The 25,152-nt window shown below is 40.9% G+C and overlaps 3 protein-coding genes across 4 annotated transcripts; 2 read left to right on the top strand and 1 right to left on the bottom strand.

Moving 5' to 3' along the window:
- Positions 1-323: 323 nt before the first annotated feature.
- Positions 324-1,451, top strand: LOC102700850 (germin-like protein 1-4). The gene is made up of 2 exons (XM_006645321.3): positions 324-566; positions 653-1,451. Exons 1-2 carry the CDS (start codon positions 434-436, stop codon positions 1,201-1,203), a joined length of 684 nt encoding a protein of 227 aa, XP_006645384.2. The 5' UTR covers positions 324-433; the 3' UTR covers positions 1,204-1,451.
- Positions 1,452-1,670: 219 nt separating this feature from the next.
- Positions 1,671-7,039, top strand: LOC102710658 (F-box protein At3g54460). The gene is made up of 8 exons (XM_006646623.3): positions 1,671-2,305; positions 2,917-5,439; positions 5,522-5,735; positions 5,829-6,074; positions 6,155-6,214; positions 6,313-6,443; positions 6,572-6,686; positions 6,761-7,039. Exons 1-8 carry the CDS (start codon positions 1,854-1,856, stop codon positions 6,941-6,943), a joined length of 3,924 nt encoding a protein of 1,307 aa, XP_006646686.1. The 5' UTR covers positions 1,671-1,853; the 3' UTR covers positions 6,944-7,039.
- Positions 7,040-9,043: 2,004 nt separating this feature from the next.
- LOC102710941 (PH, RCC1 and FYVE domains-containing protein 1-like) lies at positions 9,044-16,241 on the bottom strand. Of its 2 annotated transcripts, none has more exons than XM_006646624.3 (9): positions 15,928-16,241; positions 14,741-14,827; positions 14,565-14,654; positions 13,950-14,030; positions 13,615-13,809; positions 11,126-13,246; positions 10,526-10,672; positions 9,823-10,178; positions 9,044-9,715 (listed from the first exon to the last, which is right to left on the bottom strand). In XM_006646624.3, the coding sequence occupies exons 1-9, from the start codon at positions 16,018-16,020 to the stop codon at positions 9,589-9,591; spliced, it is 3,297 nt and encodes a 1,098-aa protein (XP_006646687.2). In that variant the 5' UTR covers positions 16,021-16,241; the 3' UTR covers positions 9,044-9,588. The 2 variants fall into 2 exon arrangements, 1 of the variants encoding a protein (XP_006646687.2); XR_001551830.2 differs by having other exon boundaries at positions 9,625-9,715; positions 9,823-9,994.
- Between the last annotated feature and the right edge of the window lie 8,911 nt (positions 16,242-25,152).

A 25,152-nucleotide genomic window follows, 5' to 3' on the forward strand; every position in this document is an offset into this window, starting at 1 on the left:
TATCGTTTTTTTACTGTGATAGTAAGTGGGCCTCGCTGGGCTTTTTTTGATCCGTACATAATGTGATAAAAAATAATAAATATAAATCAAATATTAATCAAAGTATGAAAATGCCCTTTTAAATCAATGGACGAGATTAGTTCTACTGGCACTGGCATTATTATACTATAAGTAATATGCTCCGAAGCGTTGCCCATAATTTAATCCATAATCCATCAACTGGCACGTCTCTATTAAGCTATAGTTAATTTAGATGTGATCCATGTATCTATAAATACCACCTTAATTCCCCAACCCTAGCATTTCATCGAACCAAAGTGATCATCTCACTCAACTACGTACGTACACAAACAGTTAATACAACTCACACACAGCTAAGAGAGGTATAGTAGTTGGCTAGCCACATCAAGCACGCACCAGCTAGCCACCAGCCATGGCCGGAAAGTTCCCCACCGTCCTCGTCGCCTGCTTCGCCGTGCTCCTGTCCCTCGCCGCGCCATTGCTCGCCGGCGATCCCGACATGCTCCAGGACCTCTGCGTCGCCGACTTCAAGTCGCTTGAAGGCCGTGAGTGACCGATGCAGAATCTTCATCTGGTTTAATTACTTCGTATTACCTGTGTATCATGATCGTGTGTGTGTGTGTGTGTGCAGCGCTGAGAGTGAACGGGTTCCCGTGCAAGCCGGAGGCGAACGTGACGGCGGACGACTTCTTCTTCCCCGGGCTGGGCAAGCCGGCCGACGTGTACTCCGGCAACCCGATGGGGTCGGCGGTGACGGCGGCGACGGTGGAGAAGCTCCCGGGGCTGAACACGCTCGGCGTGTCCATGGCGCGCGTCGACTACGCGCCGTGGGGCGGCGTCAACCCGCCGCACTCGCACCCTCGCGCCACCGAGATCCTCTTCGTAGCCGAGGGCCTCCTGGAGGTGGGCTTCGTCACGGCGGCGAACAGGCTCTTCACCCGCACCGTCCCCAGGGGCGGCGTCTTCGTCTTCCCGCGCGGCCTCGTCCACTTCGAGCGGAGCGTCGGCGAGAAGCCCGCCGTGGCCATCTCGGCGTTCAACGGCCAGCTCCCCGGCACGCAGACCGTCGCCGACGCGCTGTTCGGCGCCTCGCCGGCGGTGGCCACCGACGTGCTGGCCCGGGCGTTCCAGACCGACGGCGGCGTGGTCGACAACATCAAGTCCAAGTTCCAGCACAAGTAGGGCGTGCATGCCCCCTGAGCGCCGACGTGTGAACAATCACGTATACATACGTACGGATGCATTAACTAATAATACGAAAAAATGCGTATGTAATCGCGTGACGCGACACGTACGCATAACGCGTATATGTGATTATGTACACTAAACCCCATTTTATTTATTGTATCATGAAAATGAAATACGGTATACGTACCGTATATATGTTGTGGATACGTCACGGGCCCATGTATTTGCACCAAAGCCCACGGTTTTATGGGCCGGACAATGGGTGCTCTGCTCGGTGCTCCCCCACTCACCGAAAGCCCACGGAATTCCTCCCTGAAAATATCGAAGCCCACGCCGAGTCCGGTCACGAGACACCATCGGCTCACTGTGTATGACAGTGGGGTCCTCGTGTGGTTGGACCAACTGTCATAGGCACAGATCCGATCTATCTGCGTGGACGGTGAAGCCTCCGGTTGTTACGCTTCCCCCTCCCCCCGCCCCTCTCTCCTGCCGCCGTTTCCTTCTCGGCGAATCCTTCGCTTCCGAGGTGGAATCCAGCCAAAATTGGCTCCAAATTCCGGCGTGATCGGCGTCGGTGTCCACGGGTATGGTGTGAGGGCGCACTAGCCGTATCCGGCTGAGGAGGTGGAGTAGTAGCGGCCGCCATGGATGAGGACGAGGTCGCCGCCGCCGCGGCGGCGCGCCGCAAGTTGGGGGGCTACCTCCGGGCCGTGGTCTCCGTGCCGTGCGATGGGGGTGAGGGCTCGCTCGCGCCGCTTTCCCCCTGCTCGCTGTTCTCATGTGGGGAGGTCTCCCTCGCGCCTGTCCACGACGGCGGCGCGACGACGACGCCGACGCCGCGGTCCAAGTGGAGGGCGTGCGGCGGCGGGGGCGGGGGCAGTGTCGTGCGGCAGCTGAGGGCGCTGGTGTCGCAGCGGTGCGTGGAGGTGGAGGGGAGGGTGCTCAGGGTGGTGACGAGGAGGAGGGGAGGGGATGGTGAGGTGGAGGCGAGGGCGGTGGTGCTGTTCGACGTGTACCTGCCCGTATCCGTCTGGTCGGGGTGGCAGTTCCCACGTTCCCGCGCAGCCGCAGCCGCCGCGATCTTCAAACACGTCAGGTGCGTGCATTGCAAATTGTGTGGTCACTGCTGCGATATCCGAATCCACGACCGGCACGCGTGTGCTCTTGTGCGGGGAGATTTAGAGCTTGGTGGGTATGATGAGCTGAATTTCGTCGATTGAGTGGCGAATTGTTCACGAATTTTTAGCTAGTGTCACTTGAATTGTGAGCTGCATGTGAAGTTTAGTCATTTATGTCATTTTGTCTGCGCATAGCAAGTATGACTTTGACATCCCCTGATGTGTCATGTCTCTGATAACTGATAAGGCTACAGTTTGCATTGAGCTTCCGGTAGGAAGATTTGATGGAATCTATTATAAGGTTTCAAATATGTGCCAGTTCCAACCCAGGCATTTTTCCCGTTTGAAATAAAATTTGTGCATATCACCATGCATTCTCCTGACATTATGGCTGAAAACTGCAAAATAAACAGATTTCTCATAAGCTATTTTGGAAACTAGTTAGCTGCAAATATAGTAGGACTATGTATTGCACGAAAGGCTTTGTCAGTACAGCACCTCCAGTGCATCCTGCCTCCTATGTTACTTATTTCTGTAATTTTCTAGTCGCTATTACTTACCTCGTAGGCTAAGACAGTTTTTTTCCCAGTTGCAATTGGGATGCCAGGAATGATTTGCTTGCTTTTAACTGGACCTCTCCTGACAATCCGCACTGTGATGATCAGTATATTTGGACCTGCACGGATTGCCACGTCCTTGGTTGTGAGGTTCATCAGATGCCTTCTGTATTGAATAACGAGAAGTCATTTGATCTGCATGAGATCTTCAAAACTCTACCTAGTGTTAGGGTGGAGAGGAGGATGCAGATAACAAGAATAACACCAGATGAGGATGCATTGGGATTGGGTATTTGGTCAGTCCCTGATGATATCCTGTATAAGGTGCTGGTTCGACTGAAACCCAGGGATTTGATTAGAGTTGCAGCTGCTTGTCATCATCTAAGGACTCTTTCTGCCTCTATCATGCCTTGCATGAAGCTTAAGCTTTTTCCACATCAAGAGGCAGCTGTTGAGTGGATGCTTAAGAGGGAGCAGAACTTGCAGGCCTTAGCACACCCTCTATACAAGGGTTTCTGCACCATGGATGGTTTTCCTTTTTACGTAAATGTTACCTCGGGTGAAATATCCACTGGAAATGCTCCAACTGTACATGATTTTTGTGGAGGTATGTTTTGTGATGAACCTGGTTTAGGAAAGACAGTGACTGCACTGTCTCTTATTCTGAAAACACATGGAACTCTGGCAGTCCCTCCACCAGGGATGAATGTAATGTGGTGCATGCATAAACCGGATAAAAAGTATGGTTACTATGAGCTTAGTGCTAGCAACTCTTGTAAGAAAAACATTTTTTTGTCGGGATCAAAAATGTTGGGGAAGGATGTGATTAGAGAAGATCCATGTTCAAGTGAGTCATCGCATAATGGGGATTCAGTTCGCAGCACAAGATCATCAAGAAAGAGGGGCAGGCTAGTAAACCCTGATATCACTACGGTTCTTTCACATCCAAGTGGGAAGTCGCCAATGTCATCACCCACTGTTGCTCATCCAATTCCAGCTACTCATGTGCTAAAGATCACCAAAAACTTGAAACATGTTAGGAAGAACCTCATGGACACATATAATGATGGTTCAGTTGGCAATAAAAGGAAGAGAGATGCCACCTCTGAGTTAAGTGAAACCTGGGTTCAGTGTGATGCTTGCAGAAAGTGGCGTAGGTTATTAGACGGAACTGTACTTGATTCTAATACAGCATGGTTTTGCAGCATGAACCCTGATTCTGCACATCAGAAGTGCAGTAACCCGGAGGAATCTTGGGACTTAAAGCGAAAGATAACTTATTTGCCAGGATTTTACAGAAAAGGTGCACCACCAGGAAACGAGCAAAATGCATCATTTTTTGCAAACATATTGAAAGAAAATGCTGATTTGATTGATTCAGAGACCATGAAGGCTTTGTTGTGGTTGGCAAAACTTTCTCCGAAGAAACATCTTGAGATGGAAGCAGTTGGCTTGACACGGCCAGTTCTAGATGCACGTGCTAACACAGGAAAGGGTGCCCGTCCGTATTACAAGATTTTTCAAGCATTTGGCCTTTTGAGGAAGGTTGAGAAAGGAATAACTCGATGGTATTATCCATCTATGCTTGATGATTTGGCATTTGATTCGGCTGCACTTGGATTTGCCCTTGAAAAGCCACTGGACTTAGTGAGGCTTTATTTGTCTAGGGCAACCTTGATAGTGGTACCTGCTAACTTAATTGATCACTGGACAATGCAGATACAGCGGCATGTTTCCTCAGACACACTTAATGTTTATGTGTGGGGAGATCACAAGAAACCATCTGCTCACAACCTTGCATGGGACTACGACATTGTCATAACCACATTTAGCAGATTAAGTGCAGAATGGGGTCCAAAAAAGAGAAGTGTTTTAAAGCAGATCCATTGGTTTAGGGTAATATTAGATGAAGGACACACATTAGGTTCCAGTCTCGCCCTCACAAACAAATTGCAGATGGCTGTTTCACTGGTTGCTTCTAATAGATGGATTTTAACTGGTACCCCTACTCCAAATACACCAACTAGTCAAGTTTCTCATCTTCATCCCATGCTTAAGTTTCTTCATGAGGAAGTTTATGGTCAAAACTACCAGTTATGGGACACTGGAATTCATAGGCCTTTTGAGGCACAAATGGAAGAGGGGCGCAGTCGTCTTCTGCAGCTACTTCAGAGGACTATGATCAGTGCAAGGAAATCAGACCTGAAAAACATTCCTCCTTGCATAAAAAAGATAACTTTTCTGGGCTTCAGTGAGGGGCATGCAAAAAGTTACAATGAATTGGCTGTTACTATTCGTAGAAATATATTGATGGCTGATTGGAATGACCCTTCACATGTGGAATCACTTCTGAACCCCAAGCAATGGAAATTCCGTACCACAACTATTAAGAATGTGCGCTTGTCTTGTTGTGTTGCGGGGCATATCAAAGTAGCAGAGGCTGGTCAAGATATACAGGAAACAATGGATGCATTAATGCAGCAGGGTCTTGATCCTTCTTCCGAGGAATATCAGTCCATAAGATATGCTCTTTTAAATGGTGCCAGTTGTTTCAGGTATGAAAGTCTTAAGCAAAAAGCATAATATTCATCACCTAGATGATTTTGCTTAATTGAAATTTCTTCACGCTATATTCAGGTGCAGAGATTGGTGCCGCTTGCCTGTTATCACGCCCTGTCGGCATCTGCTGTGCCTTGATTGTGTAGCTCTTGACAGTGAGAAATGCACATTACCTGGTTGTGGCAAACATTATGAGATGCAGACTCCTGAAACTCTTGCACGGCCAGAAAATCCAAACCCCAAATGGCCAGTGCCCAAAGATCTAATTGAGTTGCAGCCTTCATATAAGCAGGTCGGTACTTGTGTGCTATTTTATGCAACCTCGTCATTTCTTTGTTGCAGTTGAAAAGACAGTTTCTAAATACAGAGTTTTCATCTTATGTAGGACGACTGGGATCCAGATTGGCAATCGACAACAAGCAGCAAAGTTGCTTATTTGGTTGAGAAGTTGAGAGGTTTACGAGCAGAAAACATAAAACATGGATGCTCTAGTAACAGAAACAATGGTGCTTGCCTTTCTAGTCAATCTTCTTGTCAAGACCATAATAAGGGAAGGTTACCACACCCAATGCCTGACAAAGTAATAATATTTTCTCAGTTTCTGGAGCATATCCATGTGATTGAGCAGCAGGTAAATTTTAAGTAGTTCAGTAGTCATTGCTTATACTTGAGAATGTGAGCTAGTTCGTCACTGATGTCCTTTCTGTTCAGCTGACCATTTCTGGCATAACATATGCTGGAATGTACAGTCCCATGCCATTAGGCAGTAAGGTGCGTTTTACAATTTCTTCATCCTAAATTGGAGCAAAATGAACTTCCTAATTTTAGGGAGACTATGCTAATCTGGATTTTGCCACAATTCTACGCAGAGAAGTTCACTGATGAAGTTCAAAGATGATCCAGCATGCATGGCTTTAGTCATGGATGGAACTGCAGCATTGGGCCTTGATTTGAGTTTTGTCTCCTATGTCTTTCTGATGGAACCAATATGGGATAGGAGGTAAAATCCGAACTCTTTAATTGCTCTGCCATTGGCAAAAATAACTCCACATTATGTCGCTATTATCGTGTGCCATTGATTCATTGATGGATGTGATATTCTTTTTTCCCTTTTTTTAATTTGATCAGTATGGAGGAACAAGTTATAAGTCGCGCACATCGTATGGGTGCAACTCGTCCCATATTTGTTGAGACGTTGGCCATGCGTGGTACCATCGAAGAGCAAATGTTAAAGCTTCTACAGGTGCGTGTTGATCACATTGTTCAAAACATTCCACTCTAAAATCTTGCATATTGAATATTTGTTTTTGTCTATAGGATTCCAATGCTTGCAGACAAATGGTGAACAAAGGTACAAGCGGCACTGACAATGAAGGTGCTCGTCCTCACCGGAGCCTGCATGATTTTGCTGAAAGCAGTTATCTGGCGCAACTCAGCTTTGTGAAAGGATCTGACGCGGCAGGAAATATAGTTGCTAACACTAGCAAAATTCTTTCTTGATCTCCTATGTCTCCTTCAATATTGATGCCCTTCATTTCATTCCTTTGATATATAAATAATCAATCAGCTATGAAATCTTTTTTTGGGTGATTGCAAACGGCATATTTGCAAATAAAAAATAATTTGTAAATAAAATTTTTATATATGTATTATTAATGGTTTAAAAGTTAAGACTGAAAAATAAACTTCGGTGAAAAAATCATAAAATTAATTTCAGATTTAAAGTTAAAAATTTATATTTTGGTTTATAAATATAATTTTTTTCGAAAAGACGGAGGTGATCTATTACGTAGCTCGGTTGCTCTTAGAATTGGTGGGCATTCTAGTATCATCGTTTCGTTTAGGCGATTATAAACACCGGCATTATTCCTATCTTTTGTTATATATTTTGACCACTATTTCTACACTAGAATCGGTTCTATTAGTCTCGTTACCGCGGTAACCAGGTTCTCCGCGCCGTGGTTTTGATATTAAATTTGAGGTAAATTTAAGAAATTTCAAGGAATTTAACCAAAAAAATATATGTTGTATAGGTTGATATATGGTATAATTTTATCAAATAAATTCATGAAAAGAATGTATTCCTGGTATAATTAAAAATCATAACTGAGAATTCTGGGAAAAAATAAAAAAATAGCCAATATTTTTATAAGATGTTTAAGAATATTTTGTTGTTGAGTTATTATTAATTTGCGCTAGACACATGTTGTACAATGTTAAAATACAAATATACAACGATGGATAGGAAAAGTATGTATGGAGGAAAATTATATGTGTGTTAGTACATATATAATAGTTTTGCTCGTAATAACGGGTAGTAGATATAGTTGTGACACAACAATCAAAATAAAGTTGTTATTTGTTATTAATGTGAATTATTTGGTGAAGACTGATATGACGGTGTATGTTTGTATATATAATAATTTTGTTCGTAATAATGGGTAGTAGGTATAGTTGTGACGTGGCTATTAAAATAAAATTGTTATTACTTGTTATTGATACGAATTATTTAATGAAAGATGATATGACGGTGTATGTTTGTATATTGTAATGTCAAGAATTTAAAAAAAGTCATGTCAAAGTTTTCTTGTTCTCCCTGTAACATGTTATAGTTCTAAATGTCACAAATATAGTCGCAAAATATTTTCCTTATTTTATTTTTTAAAGTTTTTTTTACATTTGACATCTCACATATTTTCTTGTTTTTAAACCTTCTTCTCTCTGCGGTTTCCTCACGGTAACCGCCGTTTCTACTACGAAAACCACACAGAAAACCACGATTTCCGTCGTTCTTATGCGCTATTCCGACATGCATTAGTCACGGTTCCCGTGTAAAACCGCGTGGTAACGTCTTTACGACATGTATTTGAATTCATTTTTTTGTTTTTAAATTTATCAAGGTTTTGACAGCATCCGCGGTTACCGCACGTCCTCCTTGCCACGGGAGGGGCAGTAAAGTGAACCCAAGTTCTATTAGAGCCCGCCATCTTGAGCTGAAGTGCTCTAGTTCTAACTTGGGAAGAGGGCAACAGATGGGGTGAGAGAGAAAGGGGTGTTAAGTGAAAAGCGGACAAACCCGCGTCAGTTATACCCTTAGGGCATACACAGTGCAAGCTCCTCCATAGAGGAGCCTCAAATATGCCACGCAGGATAGGGCTATTTCTCTTACAATGCAAGGATCTTAAGATGGGACCCACCAAATACTTTTCTTTAATTTCTCCACCGTCCCTCTCTCTATCTCTCCTCTCTCCACGCACGCGCCGGAGGAAGGGCGGTGGCGAGCAACCTCGGCAGCGGCGGCGAGCAAGCTCGGGGGGCCTCGATGCCGGTAGAGCCACGCTGAAGCGGCGGCGAGCGAGCTCGCCATAGACCGCACCCTCGATGCCGGTAGAGCGACAGGCCTCTCTCTCCTGCTTTTTGACAAAGAACTTGTGGACTCTGCAAGAGACGAGTGACTCAACGAGGGTGCGGTCTATGGCGATGTGGCATGCCGGCTCCGACGTGATATCGTAGTGGGCTTGAACCACTCACCACGTCGGAGCATTGTGCATGCCCTTACCTTAGCTCCAAGTCGACCCTATTTCGGATTTATGGATGGATATGGTGCCTTCTGTGCCTTCCAAACTTCTAACCAGAAACAAAACAGCAGGCTGGTGAGATCGTCTGCACCCACGCAGAACGGCCATCAGCCATCAGAAACCAATCAGTAGCTGACCAGTGTTCAGGTTTCAGGCTGGTACAGATTTTGGATTTGCATTTTGCCATAACATCGTGGGAAAATTAGTTAAAGGCACATTCTAAAATCGATATGCATTTACATTTACATTAGCTTGCTGCCACTAAGCATTTACATTACTTCTACTTAAGCACTCTACTTTGCACACAATGGGAAAAACGGGCGAGGGAGAAAAGAGCAATGGGATCGAAAAGCTGTAAAACTGAGAAGCCGCCTTTCTTTTCTGTTTCTTTTTTTTTCTTTTTTTCTTATTCCTTTATAGCGAGAATATCCTCTTTCATGGGGGCTAAGAGTGGTAGCCAGGTTAGCAACCGAGCTTACTGACGAGCGCGCGCCTTGAATAATTCGTAAATAATCTCAGCTCCACCCTGTAAATAATCAAGTCCTTTTCTCCAAGTTAAATGTAATGTCACCGAGATGCAATCTCATTGTCGATACTGGATTTGTCGACCATCCGAACATTGTAGTGATGGTATACCCTTGTCCTGTTCTCCTGCCACCATTGTTCTGCTTGTGTCTCGCTGAACCTCTTCCGGCTGGATTCATAAAAAAACGAAGAGTGAAACGCTGAACCAAAATCATAATTGAGATTTGAGGTATAGCAACAAAAAGTTGATTCTTGCACAGGATTGAGCACATTTACCTGAACCGAACCCGCTTGAGATCTCTCGTGCCACCAGGCAATGCGGTTAGAGTAATGTAAACGCCTGGTTCGTCTTGCTCTACCCATTCAGCCTCATGGCATGATTCGGCTTCAGAGAGTCTACTTCCATTTTTACCAACTTCTGGATGACCTGCCTTGTTCCTAACAGAACCTGGGCCATTAGAAGCAAGCAGTCCATTAGGACCACTCAGGGTTTGTTCTACTGAACTGCTTGGGCTACCCAAACTTTCTGTAGCCATGGATGATATCTCATTTGGCATAGGAATTCCAGATAGGGGTGGTAGTTTGCTATTCTTGGCTACTCCTCCAGGCAATCTCTCTGCCATTCCTTTCAGCTATAATAAAAAAAAAGTGGCAACTATTACATAAAATGCTGCATAAATGGCAGAAGTTAATGTCAACAGAAACTTGGATTATGGAATTTGGCGGCGTTCGATGGATTCTAACTGCTGAGACCATTAGATCTGCAGCATCTGCCACTGTACCTAGCTGATTTCTCCAGGTTTTATCTATTAGTAAAACATGCTAACATAACTATGAGTGGGATATAGGTTGCAGTTCATACATATTCCCCTTACCAATTAGGCTAAACTCGGTATCTTACTGTTTGATGTGGGGTTGATCCCTATTTCATTCATATAAAGGGGAACAAAACTGCAAGTTCACAAAAAATGAATCTTACTTGTGCTGTGAGTGATTTGATTACTTCTTTTGCAGCCTTGCACTTGGCAGTTTCCTCCCCAGCAATTGAAATTGCTTCCTTCAATTGTTTGGTAGTTCTCTCCAACTCAACTTCCAGAAGATGAGACTTCCTAGTAAGACTCTCCACCTGCAAGTGGAGGGGTTTGCTATATCAGCGATCAGATCCTCTCATTTCAATAGTACAATAGCGAACTAGCCAATGGCCAGGAAATCGCCAAGAAGCTGTAGAGGTACAGCCCAGAAGGCAACTGACAAAAACAAAGAAAGGAGACACTACACACGCCCAAAGGCAGAGCTCAAAAGGTTGATGTTTGGTCAAACAAAATGCACTTTAATATAAAAATAGTACCATAGTACAGTTCAATGACTAGCTTGTAGTACATTTTACTGGTAGAACGCAAGGAGGTGCAGATCTGTTAGTTTTCTAATACTATCTGTTAGTTTTATAGTACAAACCAATAACTTTCTGAGACGACTAAAAGCACAAATCAGCTGTAATCCAAAAAACCAAATGGCTGAAATGATCAAATTGCTACCAAAAAACAGTGGATAAAACAGAAAAATGCAGCAGAATGTATACCTGGGATCTCAAATTCAGAACCTCATGACTTAGGCTATCATTTGTAGGCTTGGCATCATTGGCAACAACTCTAGGAGAAGTTAGACCACCCAAAGTAGGTGTTGGGGTTGTCGATCTTGGAGGGCTTGTTCTTCTTGAGACAGGTGATGTTGCCCTAGAAGCAATTCTTGATCCAGGAACAGATGCTGAAAAAAACTTCTTTGAAGATCCAAATACAGGATTGAAGGATCTTGAAATATTGAGCCCACTCCAATGTGAACTGCCATTTGGAGCAGGGGAAACACGAGTGCTATTGAATTCAAACTTCTTGTTTTTCTTCGAATATCTACTGTCCATGTTCTTAAAAGATTCCATTGAAGACAATCTTGTTAGCTGAGCATTTGACCTTGTTTCCAGCTCATCTTCATTAGTATCATTGGTTCCCTGTACAACAGTTCCTCGCTTAGTTGAGTTTGCATCTGTTTCAAGCCCCTTAGTGAGTTTGCTGTAACAACTATCACAGACACGGTAAGGTTTGCTCGGGTTTGGTGCCAATGAAGCCTTCAAAGATTTTTTACTGCTGCATGAATGACAAAATACTAGAGCACAGTTGTAGCAATTATGACGTTTTCTCCTCAAGTTAAATGGCTGACGGCATCCAGAGCACATCGACTGATCACTTCCAGATACCCATTTATGAATGCATATTGCTGCAGTGAAGTTAGTTCCACACACAACACTTCTGACTTGCTTATCTTTCAGTGACTCAACCAATGTAGGAGTATTCTTATCATCAGTATCACCATGACCTAACCGACCATTTGCACCTTTACCCCATGTGTACACCTCAGTCCTGGATGTCAAAACAGCCACATGATAAGCACCACAAGAAATTTCTTCTACAAAGTTTTTCTGCAGCTTCCCTTCGACACGTACTGGAAGCAAACCATCTGCTTGTGGATTTCCAAGCTGACCGTAGACAGCACTGCCCATTGTATACACATGCCCTGAGGTTGTAAGTGCTACAGTCAAGCAATGCCCACAAGCAACTTGACAAAAATTGGGCTCCACCAAAGCAGCCACACATGTTGGGACAAGTCTTGATTCCTTGTCACCATGTCCTAAACGACCTTTATCTCCATCACCCCAAGTAAATATCTTGCCAGATGAACAATTGCTAGAACTTGAATTCCCAACCATGACTTCTACAACAGCAGCAGTGTGCCAAACACCACAAGCTGCCCGAACCGTTCGTAGACCTTTTAGGGATTCTACTTCCCTGGGGACTGAAAGACTTGCACGATCTCCATGGCCTAGAACGCCAAAAGATCCATCTCCAAATGTGAACAGCTGGCCAGCAGAAGTTACTAGGACAGTATGCCAAGGGCCACAAGAAATTGATGATACATGTATACCCTCTAATGGCCCATCAACCCTTTTTGGTACCCAGTGACTGACATCATTTCCATGGCCCAAAAGCCCAAATTTGAAGGCGCCGTCCCCCCATGTATACAGATCTCCAGACAGTGTAACAGCACAGGTATGGTATTCACCACATGCTACCAGCTCTATGTTCATGTGAGCGAGAGAATCAATGAGCTTTGGCTGTGGCACATCACAATCTACACCATGCCCAAGCCGTCCACCTGATTCCTCACCCCAAGAATATATCTCTCCTTGTTTAGTGACCATTGTAGCATGCCTTCCTCCACAAGATATGTTCTGCACATCAAGTCGCACAGCAAACTCTAATGGTTTTGGAACAAGACAATCCATCTTTGCACCAGAAGAGCTTCCAACCCTTGAACTACCACCACCAAGAATTCCTTCCCCAGTTCCTTCTCCCCATATGAAAACGTCACCTAGAGCATCACCATCATCATGACCTGAACCATGACTTGATGAACTAATAGCACTTGAATAACTGACCCGAAAAGCATCCATTGGGATGCCTCTTGGGTGCCCATTTGTGTTATCTGAGTGTCCTGACGACATAGAGTGGACTGATCCGGCATTAGAATCTGATGGGAAGAAGCCCTTGGGAGGAACTGCATATAACACAACGTCAGAAAAGGCCTTATCCAAGGCATTCTTTGGTGGACTTCCAAATGGACTACGGAGCCGATAATGTTCACTGCCATCCTGATGTAAAACAACTGTCAGAACTCGATTTTATACAATGGTACTAAAAATGGTGTTAGTATCAAATGGAATAACATATGATAGCAACATGATGAGAAGGAAAGGTCATATGAAATAACAATTTGTACTCCTTTATGTCTAACAATTGTTGATGTCAATGAAATGAAAACATATAAAACTACACAAGACCACGTGACATTGTTTAGCTTAAACTATAATACCAAAGGTACAGCACTCAGACCACCGTTAGACGTTGGCATGACTTTGATCATGAGATAAGAGACATGAGAAAAGTGTAAAGGTGATGGAGTAGATAAGTCCAAACTGTATCCATGTATTTCAGAGTCTCAGACATGGATAGTAAATACCTTGTGGACACTGTCATTGCTGCTAAAGGGAGAACTCAATGGAGAACTCCGCCGTGTGTAAGTCCTTGGACTAGTTGCACCAGAGGATATGATATCGCTTCTTGATTCTGTTCTCCATTTTCTTTGATGACTACGTGAAATCAACGTTTTCAGTCCAGCAAACCACACTTCAGCCTCATCTTTATCTTTACATATCTGAAATTATTGAGAAAACATATTTCCGTGTAAAGAAGACAGTTCATACAAGTCAAAGCAAAAGAAGTAATGCAGGTTATATCAAATTTAGAAAGAGATCAACAAAGATAGAAATGGAACGTGGACCATAAAGGACTTACGATGTCCAGTGATCTATCATGTGAAATCAAAGAAAATGACTGGCATTCCTTCTCAGGTCGTGGATACCTCTGAAAAATTGCCTAGATTTATCCAAAAAATTGATTTCCAGTCAGCGAGTTGTGTACCAAAATTACAACAGAAACACTTGTAACCAAAACAGAACATTCCATAAAAAATGGGAGGCAATCATATGGCCAAACCATCACATGAGAGCTTGGAGCAATGCTAATAACTTCCTCAGCAGATTGGTCAGAATTAGTGGCAGTTTTATATTCATATAGGATTGACAATGAATCAATTTATTTCAAATAAAAATTATGGTCAGAATCAATTGTATAGACCGGTTTCGCTAGCCCACTTAATGCTACTAGGTTCAGTGCCAATATACTATAGAAACTTAAACAAATAAGAACTCGCAGTTAAGTTTGCCATAGATCAGTTTACCACAGAGAACAAAAGGATGATGCAAGAAGCTAAAAGAAACATAAAGCCAAGAGAAATTCAAACTTCTATTGTCGTTCCGTTTATTAATCAGAAATTATCATAATGATCAAACATAGTTAAACAGGATCATCATGTAGAATTCTGGATAATTTTTAGGAGTGCTAACTTACAGTCCGTTGCCCAGGAACTATCCTTGACACTTGGCTCAACCTTAAATGTTTCTCCTCTTTCCCTGAGAACCATATCAGCACAGATTCATCCTGAAAAATACAAAAACACCATGAACGTGAGGCAATCACACAGATGTTCAGAAAAGTAAGTTAATGGGCGGGAAAAGAAAACTCACATTGGATAACCTAAATGGACAGAACTTTGGTTTTCCTCTACGCCCATACTTCAATAAGTAAGCTCCCTTCTTAAGGGCAGTGATAGCCTGAAGAAGGCCGAATTAATCAAAAGAGGCCAGTGATCATCAGGAAAATGCAACTTTCAAATGCCATGCCACAAGGAAAAGTAATATAGGCATAGCCACAAAATATTCCACAGTCGGTTTTCATAATAAATCCAACAATAGAGAAATTTTGCCTTCTGCTAACAATAGGCATTCAGTCATTAATTAAAGAAAAAGTGAACTGAAGTAATTTATATACCGCGTTGTAGCATTGGTTGAGTTTTGGAAAAATATGAAATATCCACATTCACCCCCTCACATCCCATTTTATTTTGCCTCAACTAGAACACAACATAAACGGCATTCTCAGCGACAAAAGAATGGAGGATTATACAAGTTTAATAAGCATCCCCTATCCACTTGACCAACAATCTCGTTCAAAATGTACAAGACTTTCAGTCCACAATATGCACCCAGTCGCTCAACAATTTTCACAGGCCATAAAAATCATAATATAGCCCCATCAGAATTTCCAGAATTCAGGTCCACTTTACCAAGTAGATCAGAATGGACAAGCATTTTAACGAATTTTAACGAATACCCAACAGTCCTGAGAACAAGCCAAGCATCATCCGTAACTAAAAAACTAAAAGTCCTGGCTCTCCCAGATTATTTCGAAACTGAGCTCCCTTCAGGCTCCACTTCCACAAAATGGACAGAGGACGAACTCCAGCTAGGCCTCAAATGTGTAGTGCACTCGAGAGAGACGACATCAGGTTAACCATTTCTCCGGGTCCCGAAATCTCAACAGAGCAAAAGCATGACATCGCTCCCAGCTCAATTCTACAAGCAAAACCAACTGGCACACGGACAAACAGCTTGTAGCTCCGCGAATTCGAGCACCATTTCACCCCGAATGACCAATTAGCACGAACTGAGGAATCCCGCACCAAATTCGGCACACCACATGAGCACAAAAACCCAAGCAAAAGCATGTGGTAGTACTATTCCTCCGCGCCTCTCGGTTGCACCACACGAGAAAACCAAAAAAAACAAGTACGGGAAAATCGAATCACTGAGATGTCGTCGTGCAAATGGGAGCGGCGAGCTGGCAGCACGCACGAACGCACGCACGCACCCACCTGCTCGATGTCGCGCTCCACGGGGGGGCCCGCCCGACCGCCGGCGAGATCCGACGACGCGTCCGACATGGGCACGCGCGCGTTCGCCCGCATCAACAGCCCCAAGGCCGCCGCCGCATCGCACCCCCTCCCCTCCCAGCCACCACCAACAGCACCTCCCCCACAATCACCACCACGGCCAACCACGCGAGAGCGCGCCAATGGGGGTGCCGTCCCCTCGCCGCCGACGACGGCGGCTCCCCGTCCTTAAGGAGCCCGCCGCAGCCTCGCCGTGGAAGCCCCGGAGCCGGCCGCTGTAGGATCGGATCGGAGCGCGAGGCGGAGGAGGGGTTTGGGAGTGGAGGGAGAGATCGCGACGCGGAGGAGGAAGGAGCCGGGGGACGGGGAGAGAGAGAGAGAGGAGGAGGAGGAGGAGGTGCTTTTTTGTTGCAAAAAAAAATTGCGTTGAGTATTTTAAAATGAAATTATCCTTTTTATTAGCGTTGGCTTTTGGCTTTGGTCTTTCTCTCTCTCTCTGCGTTGCTTTGGGGGCCGGTGAGTGGTGATGATTCGGTTCGCGTTGGGTCGGGTCGGCTCCGCCTCGTCTGCTCTGCTTGCCCGTTTGTGTTGGTGTTATCTGTGCGTGTGTATCTTTGCGCCGTGGTGTTATCTTGTTCGTGACCCTCTTTTTGCCCCCTTTTTCCCGTTTGTTTATGCGTAATGGGTATTGCTTCCATAATTTAAAAGTTACTTTGAGATAATTTTAAAGTAGTTTGTAAGATTTTTCTTGTGTTTTACTTGTAAAGTCGTTACTACCACGGTTATCGATAAGATTGGTATAAAATTTACTTACGTGTTGTAAATTGGCCAGGTTTTATAAGTGGAAATGTTTACCAGGTTTAAATTATAAACTTAACATAATGCTCATATTTATAACTAAGTAGTATTACCAGACCTATATATTGACAGCAAGTTGTCATAGTAAAAGTTCATAAAGATAATAAGTATGTTCATACGCTTAAGCGTGGATACATTATAAGTGTCTATATTTATATGATGATATATATTTTTATTTATAAATTATTTTTATTCTTATTATGAAAAATAGAGGTGATTGTTTGGCTTATTTAGAGAAAATTATTAAACAGCATATTTATAAATAAAAATAATTTATAAATAAAACTTTTATATATGTGTTGTTAGCTATACAAAATTTAAAACTAAAAAATAACCTATATTCAAAAATTAGAAATATACTCTAATTTAAAATCGAAGATTTTGATTTGACTCGTAAATAAAGATGGCACTGAGGCCCTATTTAGTTCTCAAAAATTTTTCCAAAAAACATCACATCGAATCTTTGAATACTCGAATGAAGTATTAAATATACATGAACATTAAAATTAATTACATAGTTACAGAGAAAATCATTAGATGAATCTTTTGAGCCTAATTACGATATGATTAGCCATAAGTGCTACAGTAACCAATATGTGCTAATGACGTATTAATTGGACGTAAAAAATTCGTCTCGCGGTTTCTGCTGGAACCTGAAATTTGTTTTTTTATTCGTGTCCGAAAACTCCTTCGACATAAATTTTTTACCAAATATTTTTGCCAACTACTACACACCACCTGATACTGCTGTGGCAAGTGTTGCTGCAAGGCTGCTACACCGTTACCGCCGTGATGGACGGGACGGGTGAGGCAGCGGCTGGCGGTAAGTTGTACCGGCCCCGAAGATTGGACGCAAGATGCCTTCCCCAAACGGCAGTATCGCCTCGTGGGCCGACCTGCAGTGACAGAAACATGGGTAAAGTAGGAGTATATGCTTCCTGCGGTGGAGGTAACAGGATACTGTCACTGTCTGTTCTTAAGGCCTTATTTAGTTCTAAAAAAAATTTAATAAAATATCACATCGAAACTTTAAACACCTAAATAAAACATTAAATATAGATGAACCAAAAAACTAATTGCACAGTTAGGGAAGAAATCTTGAGATGAATCTTCTGAGCCTAATTAGTCCATAATTAGCCATAAGTGCTACAGTAACTAACATGTGCTAATGACGGATTAATTAGGCTCAAAAGATTCGTCTCGCGGTTTCTAGGCTAGCCACGAAATTCGTTTTTTTATTCGTGTCCGAAAACCCCTTCCGACATCCGATCAAACATTTGACGTGACACTTTTATCAAAAATTTTCTCAATCTAAACACCACCACCTTAGTAGTAGCAGTACGTACTAGTATTACTCCATCTCAAAATATAAATGAAGAAAATTATAGGTCATAAGTAGATACACTCTTCACGCATAAGGTGTAGAAATACCTCTATTTTTGCCTAAAAAACAAACACACTATCTAATAATGCAACTATATATATGAAGTTTGTGTTTTCTATTAGGTGAGAGCAGAAACATGCATAAAAATGTTTCTACAACATAAAAGTGATGAAGAGAGGAGTAATTATACCTAGGTTGCGTTCGGCAGCACGTATAAGATATCTAACTCCCCTCGTTTTTTGTGTGCACGCTTCCCAAACTGTTAAACAGTATATATTTTGCAAAATTTTTCTATAGGCAAGTTGTTTAAAAAATCATATTAATATATTTTATATTTTATAATAATTAATAATTAATTAATTATGTATTAATCTATTACTATGTTTTCCGTGTCAGATAACTAACCCAACCCCCACCTCCAGCCGAACGTGGCCCTAGTAATAGTATATATGAGATTTTTTATATGTATCTGTTAAATATTTATCCAAATATATTCCAAGAAATAGGATCCTCTGTACTGTTTTTGTATAGCAGTACTAATAACTAATATGTGAGTCCCACGTGTAATTGTGTTTAAGCAATATTTGTAGAGAATCGAAACCCATATCCTAAAATTATTTGTATTTAAAGATGGATGCAATAGTAGCAGCCAACCAAGCCAACTACCACTCGGTCGCTGTATTTATACGTTGTTTTGTTTTATTTTGTAGTATTGCAGGCATCGTTATCAGCTCGTATTTAGCTGTGCCCAAAAAACTGTCAATCCCTTTCAAGACCTTTTCTCGTGGTCTCCTCCTCAATTTGTCTACGTACGCATGTATACGTAGTGTGCATGCATGATGCATCCTGACGTACGCACGGTTGCCTAATTCCGGGAGCTAAGCCTAACTAAATTAAAGTATGTATCGTTATCACAGATGATCCACGTCTCCTCGCTTATATTTATGCTTATAAACCAATGTTTAAATTTTTAACCCCAAACTTAGGGTTGATTTTGAAGATTTTTACTAAAATTTATTTTGTAGCATTAGTTTTTATATCGCTAAGAATACGTATATAACCATCTTATTGATAAATTATTTTTTATATAAATATATCGCTTGGCCAAGCAATCACCTCTGATGATACTTTTAGTAGGCGTACTATACATCGTCATTGGTCTTGTTTTGCGCATGCAGCTCATCCATGCTGAATTTAAAAATTGGAAGTTAAAATTATACCGGTTAAAATTTTTTATTTATTTTAAACAGGGTTTATGCAGACGTTACGATGCAAATCTGTGGATCTATATTGGAACTCTAGAAATATATAGCTACGAGAATTTCGATTGAGAGCGGTGCCAGCACACGGCCATTGTGTTACAATAATACTAGTACCGGAAGAAAAGGGCATGGACCAGTTTTGACGAGAAACACGTACGAATGCGACGAATTTACGGTAGAATTTGCAGGCGACAGACCATACATCCTATGGACAAGCATGAATAGATCCGTGGATAATCGGTGACCGGGTTTAATTCACCTACATAAATTAAATTTTATTTTTGAAAATCTCAGGCTAAAACTTCCTCTCATGTCCCAATATAATTATTTATATATACAAACTTTGTATCATAATATAATTATTTTTGCACCGATTTTTATAACCTCAATCTCTTATACCGATTTATGCGCAGATTCTCAGGCAGCTAGCCCGTCCACGTGTCAATGCCGGTTGCTGAGGAGATGGAACATCCTGCCTCTCTTCTTTCCTTTTTATTTCCTTTCCCTCTCCCTCTCTCTTCTCTTTCTTCTTCCCTTTGTCTCTCTGTTTACTTTCTATGCCCCCACTGAAATTAAAAAAAATATAAACTTACTGTTATTTGTTGTTATACCCAATAGGTATAATTATGCATTTATAATTACAATCACTAAAAAACCTAACCTAGACAATCTAAAATTAAGCGTGGAAAAAGCCATGCGGCCGCAGCGCCACCGTCGAGATAGGCTGCCCGACAGCTGGGAGAGAGAGGACAGTGAATGGAGTAAAAAACAAGAGAGAAAAAATTTGGTGGTTATTTTGTTTCTATTCACCCAATCATGAAATAATCTTTGAAAATGATATAGACTTTTATTCACAAATTATTTTTGTTTATAAATATACCGTTCGATTTTTTCCTAGAAAACCAAATAATGACCCCTATAATTGGTTGAGATAAAAAAAAAAGACTTTGAACAAACAGAGCACTACTCCCATCCAAAAAGTTTACATACTTTTACACATCATGTTTGCCCCACGAACACTTCTAAATCCTACTATTGTTGATGTACGTGTTGACATCAGTCCATTCGTTATCGTCAGTTTTAAAATATCACTGACTTGACAATTTAATATGTGTTTTTGCCAAGATCATTCTTGATTCAATGTACCAAAAAAATAATTTATCTAGATCTATTTATAATAAAAAATTACAGATAAATTAGATTTGCCTAAACTCGCTATTTCTTCATTTAAAATAATTCATAACAATATATATTTTTTGTTATAATAAAAAAAGTGTTCCTGTGTAATTACGCGTGGCAAAGCCGCGTGGCCTTTCTAGTAATTCAATGATTCCAGTGCCAATTGCTTAGAAAGAAAATCTAATTATTTTACAATTCAAAAATAGGCCAAAGTAATTAAAAGAGAATCTTTTAACATATCATTAATCTATGCTAAACAAATTAAAAAATAATTATATTCAAAACAAAAGCTGCAGTTCAAAGCCGACACATTACCTACGGATCGATCCACGCCCATCCCGCATGCACGCAGTATGCAGCGCAAGTCGGTTTCAGCTTCTCCGAGCTCGCGCACGTTTGATTGGAACTATAGGGAAAATGGGTGAGAAATCGCCATCTATCAGTCTGGCCGGGTAAGGGAAACTGGTACAGCACACGCGGTGTGCGCCACCGTGCTGTGCAGGATGCCGAAAAGGACACCATGCAACCAACTGCTGCAATGCAAAACTCTTATCGCGGATTGGTTAATTAGTTAGTCAATCGCCGGTGTGTGTATCATCATCGATCATGTTCTAATCCGGGTGATGCAAATTGAGTGCTAATTACGCATTGTTGATGAAGATAAACGCAGTGTTTTTGGATCTATCAAGAATCTGTCGCCAAATATAAGTGCACTACAATTATAATCTAATTACATTGGAGCTGTTGTAATTAAATGAGTATCAAAAACACGTCCCGAACGATTTTTCACTTTTCGTTTGATACTGTCTCTGTTTCCCATATATTTCTCACATACAAATTTCGATGCGATCTAATGGTGCATAAATCTAAATTCAGCGTAACTACACTATAGTTGCAAAATATAATTACACCATAAGAAAAACTACGATAAATTTCTACCAATTTCGATGTTCTCTTTATTAAACCATGTGGTTGAGTAGGGTAGTTGCCTAGGTGATTAAGATGTGCATGCAACAACTCATAGATAGGTGCCGTCCCTAGTTTTTTCATCCATTAATTTCTTTTCTAGGAAGTTCTTGGAAAATATGCACATGACATGGGAGGCCATATGACCTGTTTGTGGGGGCGATTGATCTGTCCATGGATCCACACAAAAGGGGTGGTGCAACAGTTAATGGAAGTACCATTTGCTGGCATTAATCAAGCTTGGTTGATGCTGTTTAAGCTTTTGCTAGTAGCTAGCTAGGTTGGCAGGGTCATTGTTTGTTTATTTTTTTTAAAAAAAAGCTAAATAGGATATTTGCAAACAGTAAATAAGTTATGAATAAAAACTTATATATATAGCGATATAAAAATAAAGACTAAAAAAACTTTTAAAAAATTTAAATTTTGGTTTATAAGTATTAACCGAAACGAAAAGATAAAAGGTGGAACAGAAAATCTCATTTTCCACTTCCTGTGCAAAGCGGGTGTCCCCTTATCAACTTTCGTCCTAACTCCAACCATTAATGCATCAGCTTCTACTAGAGAGATTTTGGTTGCAATGCAATGCATTCGTTCAGCTTCAAGATATCAATGTTTAATTTCCCTTCTGGATTTTCTAGACCTTTTTTCATTGGGTTTTGAAAACAAACCGTCAAAATAACTTCTATCCACTCTTTAACAATAGGCTTTACTAGTAGTTGTCATGGCACCTCTCAGATCGACTGTGCAATTGAAAGAATCGAAGAAACTCGAGCACAAACAGTTCAATTCGCCTCATTTCCGGTGACTAATGAGTGGGCCTGAATTAACAGAACAAATGAGCAATCAGCTCAATCATTCCCATCATCTACCGGATCTGCAAGCTAAAGCTATAAATCTGCCGGAAGTGACAATTGATTGGAAAACTTTTAGGCGTTCCATGCTCCCAGCACTCCTCTTTTCCATCAGCTGTTTCTCCCTAGTTGAAAAAGACTATTTTTTGAGAATAAAAATAAATACAAATTAGCTTTTAATTTCTAGACCAAAGGAAGTACTCGTACGTTAACCAGTGTTTTTGTTTTCCATAACATCTTTAATGGGAAAACAGTTCTAGAATAAATCTAAATAGAAATTAGCTTTTTCTAGGACAAAGGAAGTACTCGTTAACCAATGTTTTTGTTTTCCATAATTTAATAAAAAAACAGTTCTAGAAAAGCAGAATATGTAGTTCAAATTGGAAAAAATGACCCACGCAATTTTAATTCACTGACCAGATATGTTCAACAAATAATTTCTTCGGACAGAAACTCTCGTGGATTTCGGCCAACAAAATGACTAGTACTATGAGCTGGTAATATGTTTTGGGTGTCGGAAAAGATATACTCTCTCCAATTTTTGTTGACGCCGTTAACTTTTTTATTTACGTTTGATACTTCGTCTTATTTAAAAAAATTATATAATTATTAACTATTTTATTATGATTTGATTTATTACTAAAGTGACTTTAAGTATGATTTATAATTTTATATATTTGAACAAAATTTTTGAATAAGACGAAGGATCAAATGTAAATAAAAAAGTTAATGGCATAAAAAAACGGAGGGAGTATAAAAGTGACCGGAGGGAGGGAGTACTAAGGCCGTGTTCGGCTGGATGAGGATAAGTTAACTTATCCCTGGCACAGAAAACATACTAATAGATTAGTACATGATTAATTAATTATTAATTATTAAAAACATATAAAATAGCTTAATATGATTTTTAAAACAACTTTCCTATAGAAAATTTTTGCAAAAAATATACCGTTTAGCAGTTCAGGAAGCGTGCGCGTGAAAAACGATGGGGGCATAAGTTATCTAACCAGGGCGACAAACGTGGCCTAAGTTGGGAGACAAAAGATTTTGTTTGCCATTTCAGCGATCGATTTTTATATTTTGAAACGTATGATTTTCTGTTAGAATTGGTGCTCCAAACATGTTTATAGTACATAATTGCTTATATCAAAACAGAGATATCACTTTATTTTTCCACAATTGGTCCTGCAAACAAAGAAAAGTTTGGCAACGGAAGAAAACGGGAGGCTGCACTTACAGTGTACGTGCTGGTGCTTTTCCTCACCAGAACATGCATGGCACAGCCTCTTTTTTCATGTTATTTAATCGCTGGCCTGTACGCACAGACTTGGCTGCGTTTCAGATCGATATTGGATTATGAATCTTTGTTGGCATGATTTTTGAACTTCTAAGCAGCACATTTTATCTATCATCTGACACAAAACATGATTTTTATCTTTCTTAAATACTACATCCGTCCCAAAATAAGATCATTTTTTAGTTTTTTATACAATGTTTTGACTCTTCGTTTTATTTGATATTTTTTGTGATTAATATTTTTATTTTTACTAGAACATAAATAGTACTTTATACGTGACTAATTTTTTTAAATTTATTACAAATTTTTTAAATAAGACGAATGATCAAACGTTAGATACAGAAAAACGAAAAATGGAGTTATTATGGGACGGAGGCAGTAGTTATCACGAAAATTAGATAATAAATACTACATTCGTCACATAATAACTCTATTTTTCGATTTCTATGTCCAAAGTTTGATCATTCGTCTTATTTGAAAAATTTATAAAAAACTTAAAAAAATTAGTCAAGCACAAAATACTATTCAGTTTTTATCTAGTAATAATAAAAATATTAATCATAAAAAATATTCAAATAAAACGAATAGTCAAAACATTCTATATAAAATAAAAAATGATCTTTATCTTCGGATCTTTCGAACGGGCCTTTTAGTCCATGCCGATCGAGACGAGCTCGTCATCCAGAAACTGGCCACTGTGTGTCAGTGTGCACTAGCTATCGTACAGCCGGTACACGCGACAACTGGAAAGGGCAGGCCTGCAAATTCCTGCATGCCCAACCGGTGCACGCGGCAAACGACAGTGGCACAGCGAGAATGGATTTGGTGGTCCACGTAACACGCCAAAAACCCCAAAATTATTTGCCGGTAAAACACAATCTGATGCCGTCATTCGCATGAAAATCTTTATTAAAATATAATACTACGTCCATCCCAAATTAAATCTATTTATGCTAATCTACATTTGTTCTAAGATATAGCTATTTTTTCCCATATCCACTTACCTCAACCAATAACAATCATTTTTCATTTAATTTCTTTATCCATATTATCTTTCAACTAGTCATAACCTTTCTCAAATTATCTGTACCTAATTTCTTAGAGATTTGCTCCGGTCCAAAAAAATATCTCGAAATACCAAATCGTTTTTCACTATTGGATCTAGCTGAGTTTGATGTACACGGTTAGATCCAACGATCAGAAACGATTTGGTATCGCGAGATATCGGTACTTTAAGGTATTTTTTGTTAGACTAAAACAAATCTCAATTTCTTAATATCGATGCTCAGCTCAAGATATGTTTATATTTTGTGATGGAGAGAGAATGATTATATTTTGTGATAGAAGGAGTAAGAGATGATTAATCATATAGTAGCAGCAATAAACCGAAAGCTTGGTACACCTAATCCT

The sequence above is a fragment of the Oryza brachyantha genome, chromosome 1, assembly GCF_000231095.2.
Source record: "Oryza brachyantha chromosome 1, ObraRS2, whole genome shotgun sequence".
Lineage (NCBI taxonomy): Eukaryota > Viridiplantae > Streptophyta > Magnoliopsida > Poales > Poaceae > Oryza > Oryza brachyantha.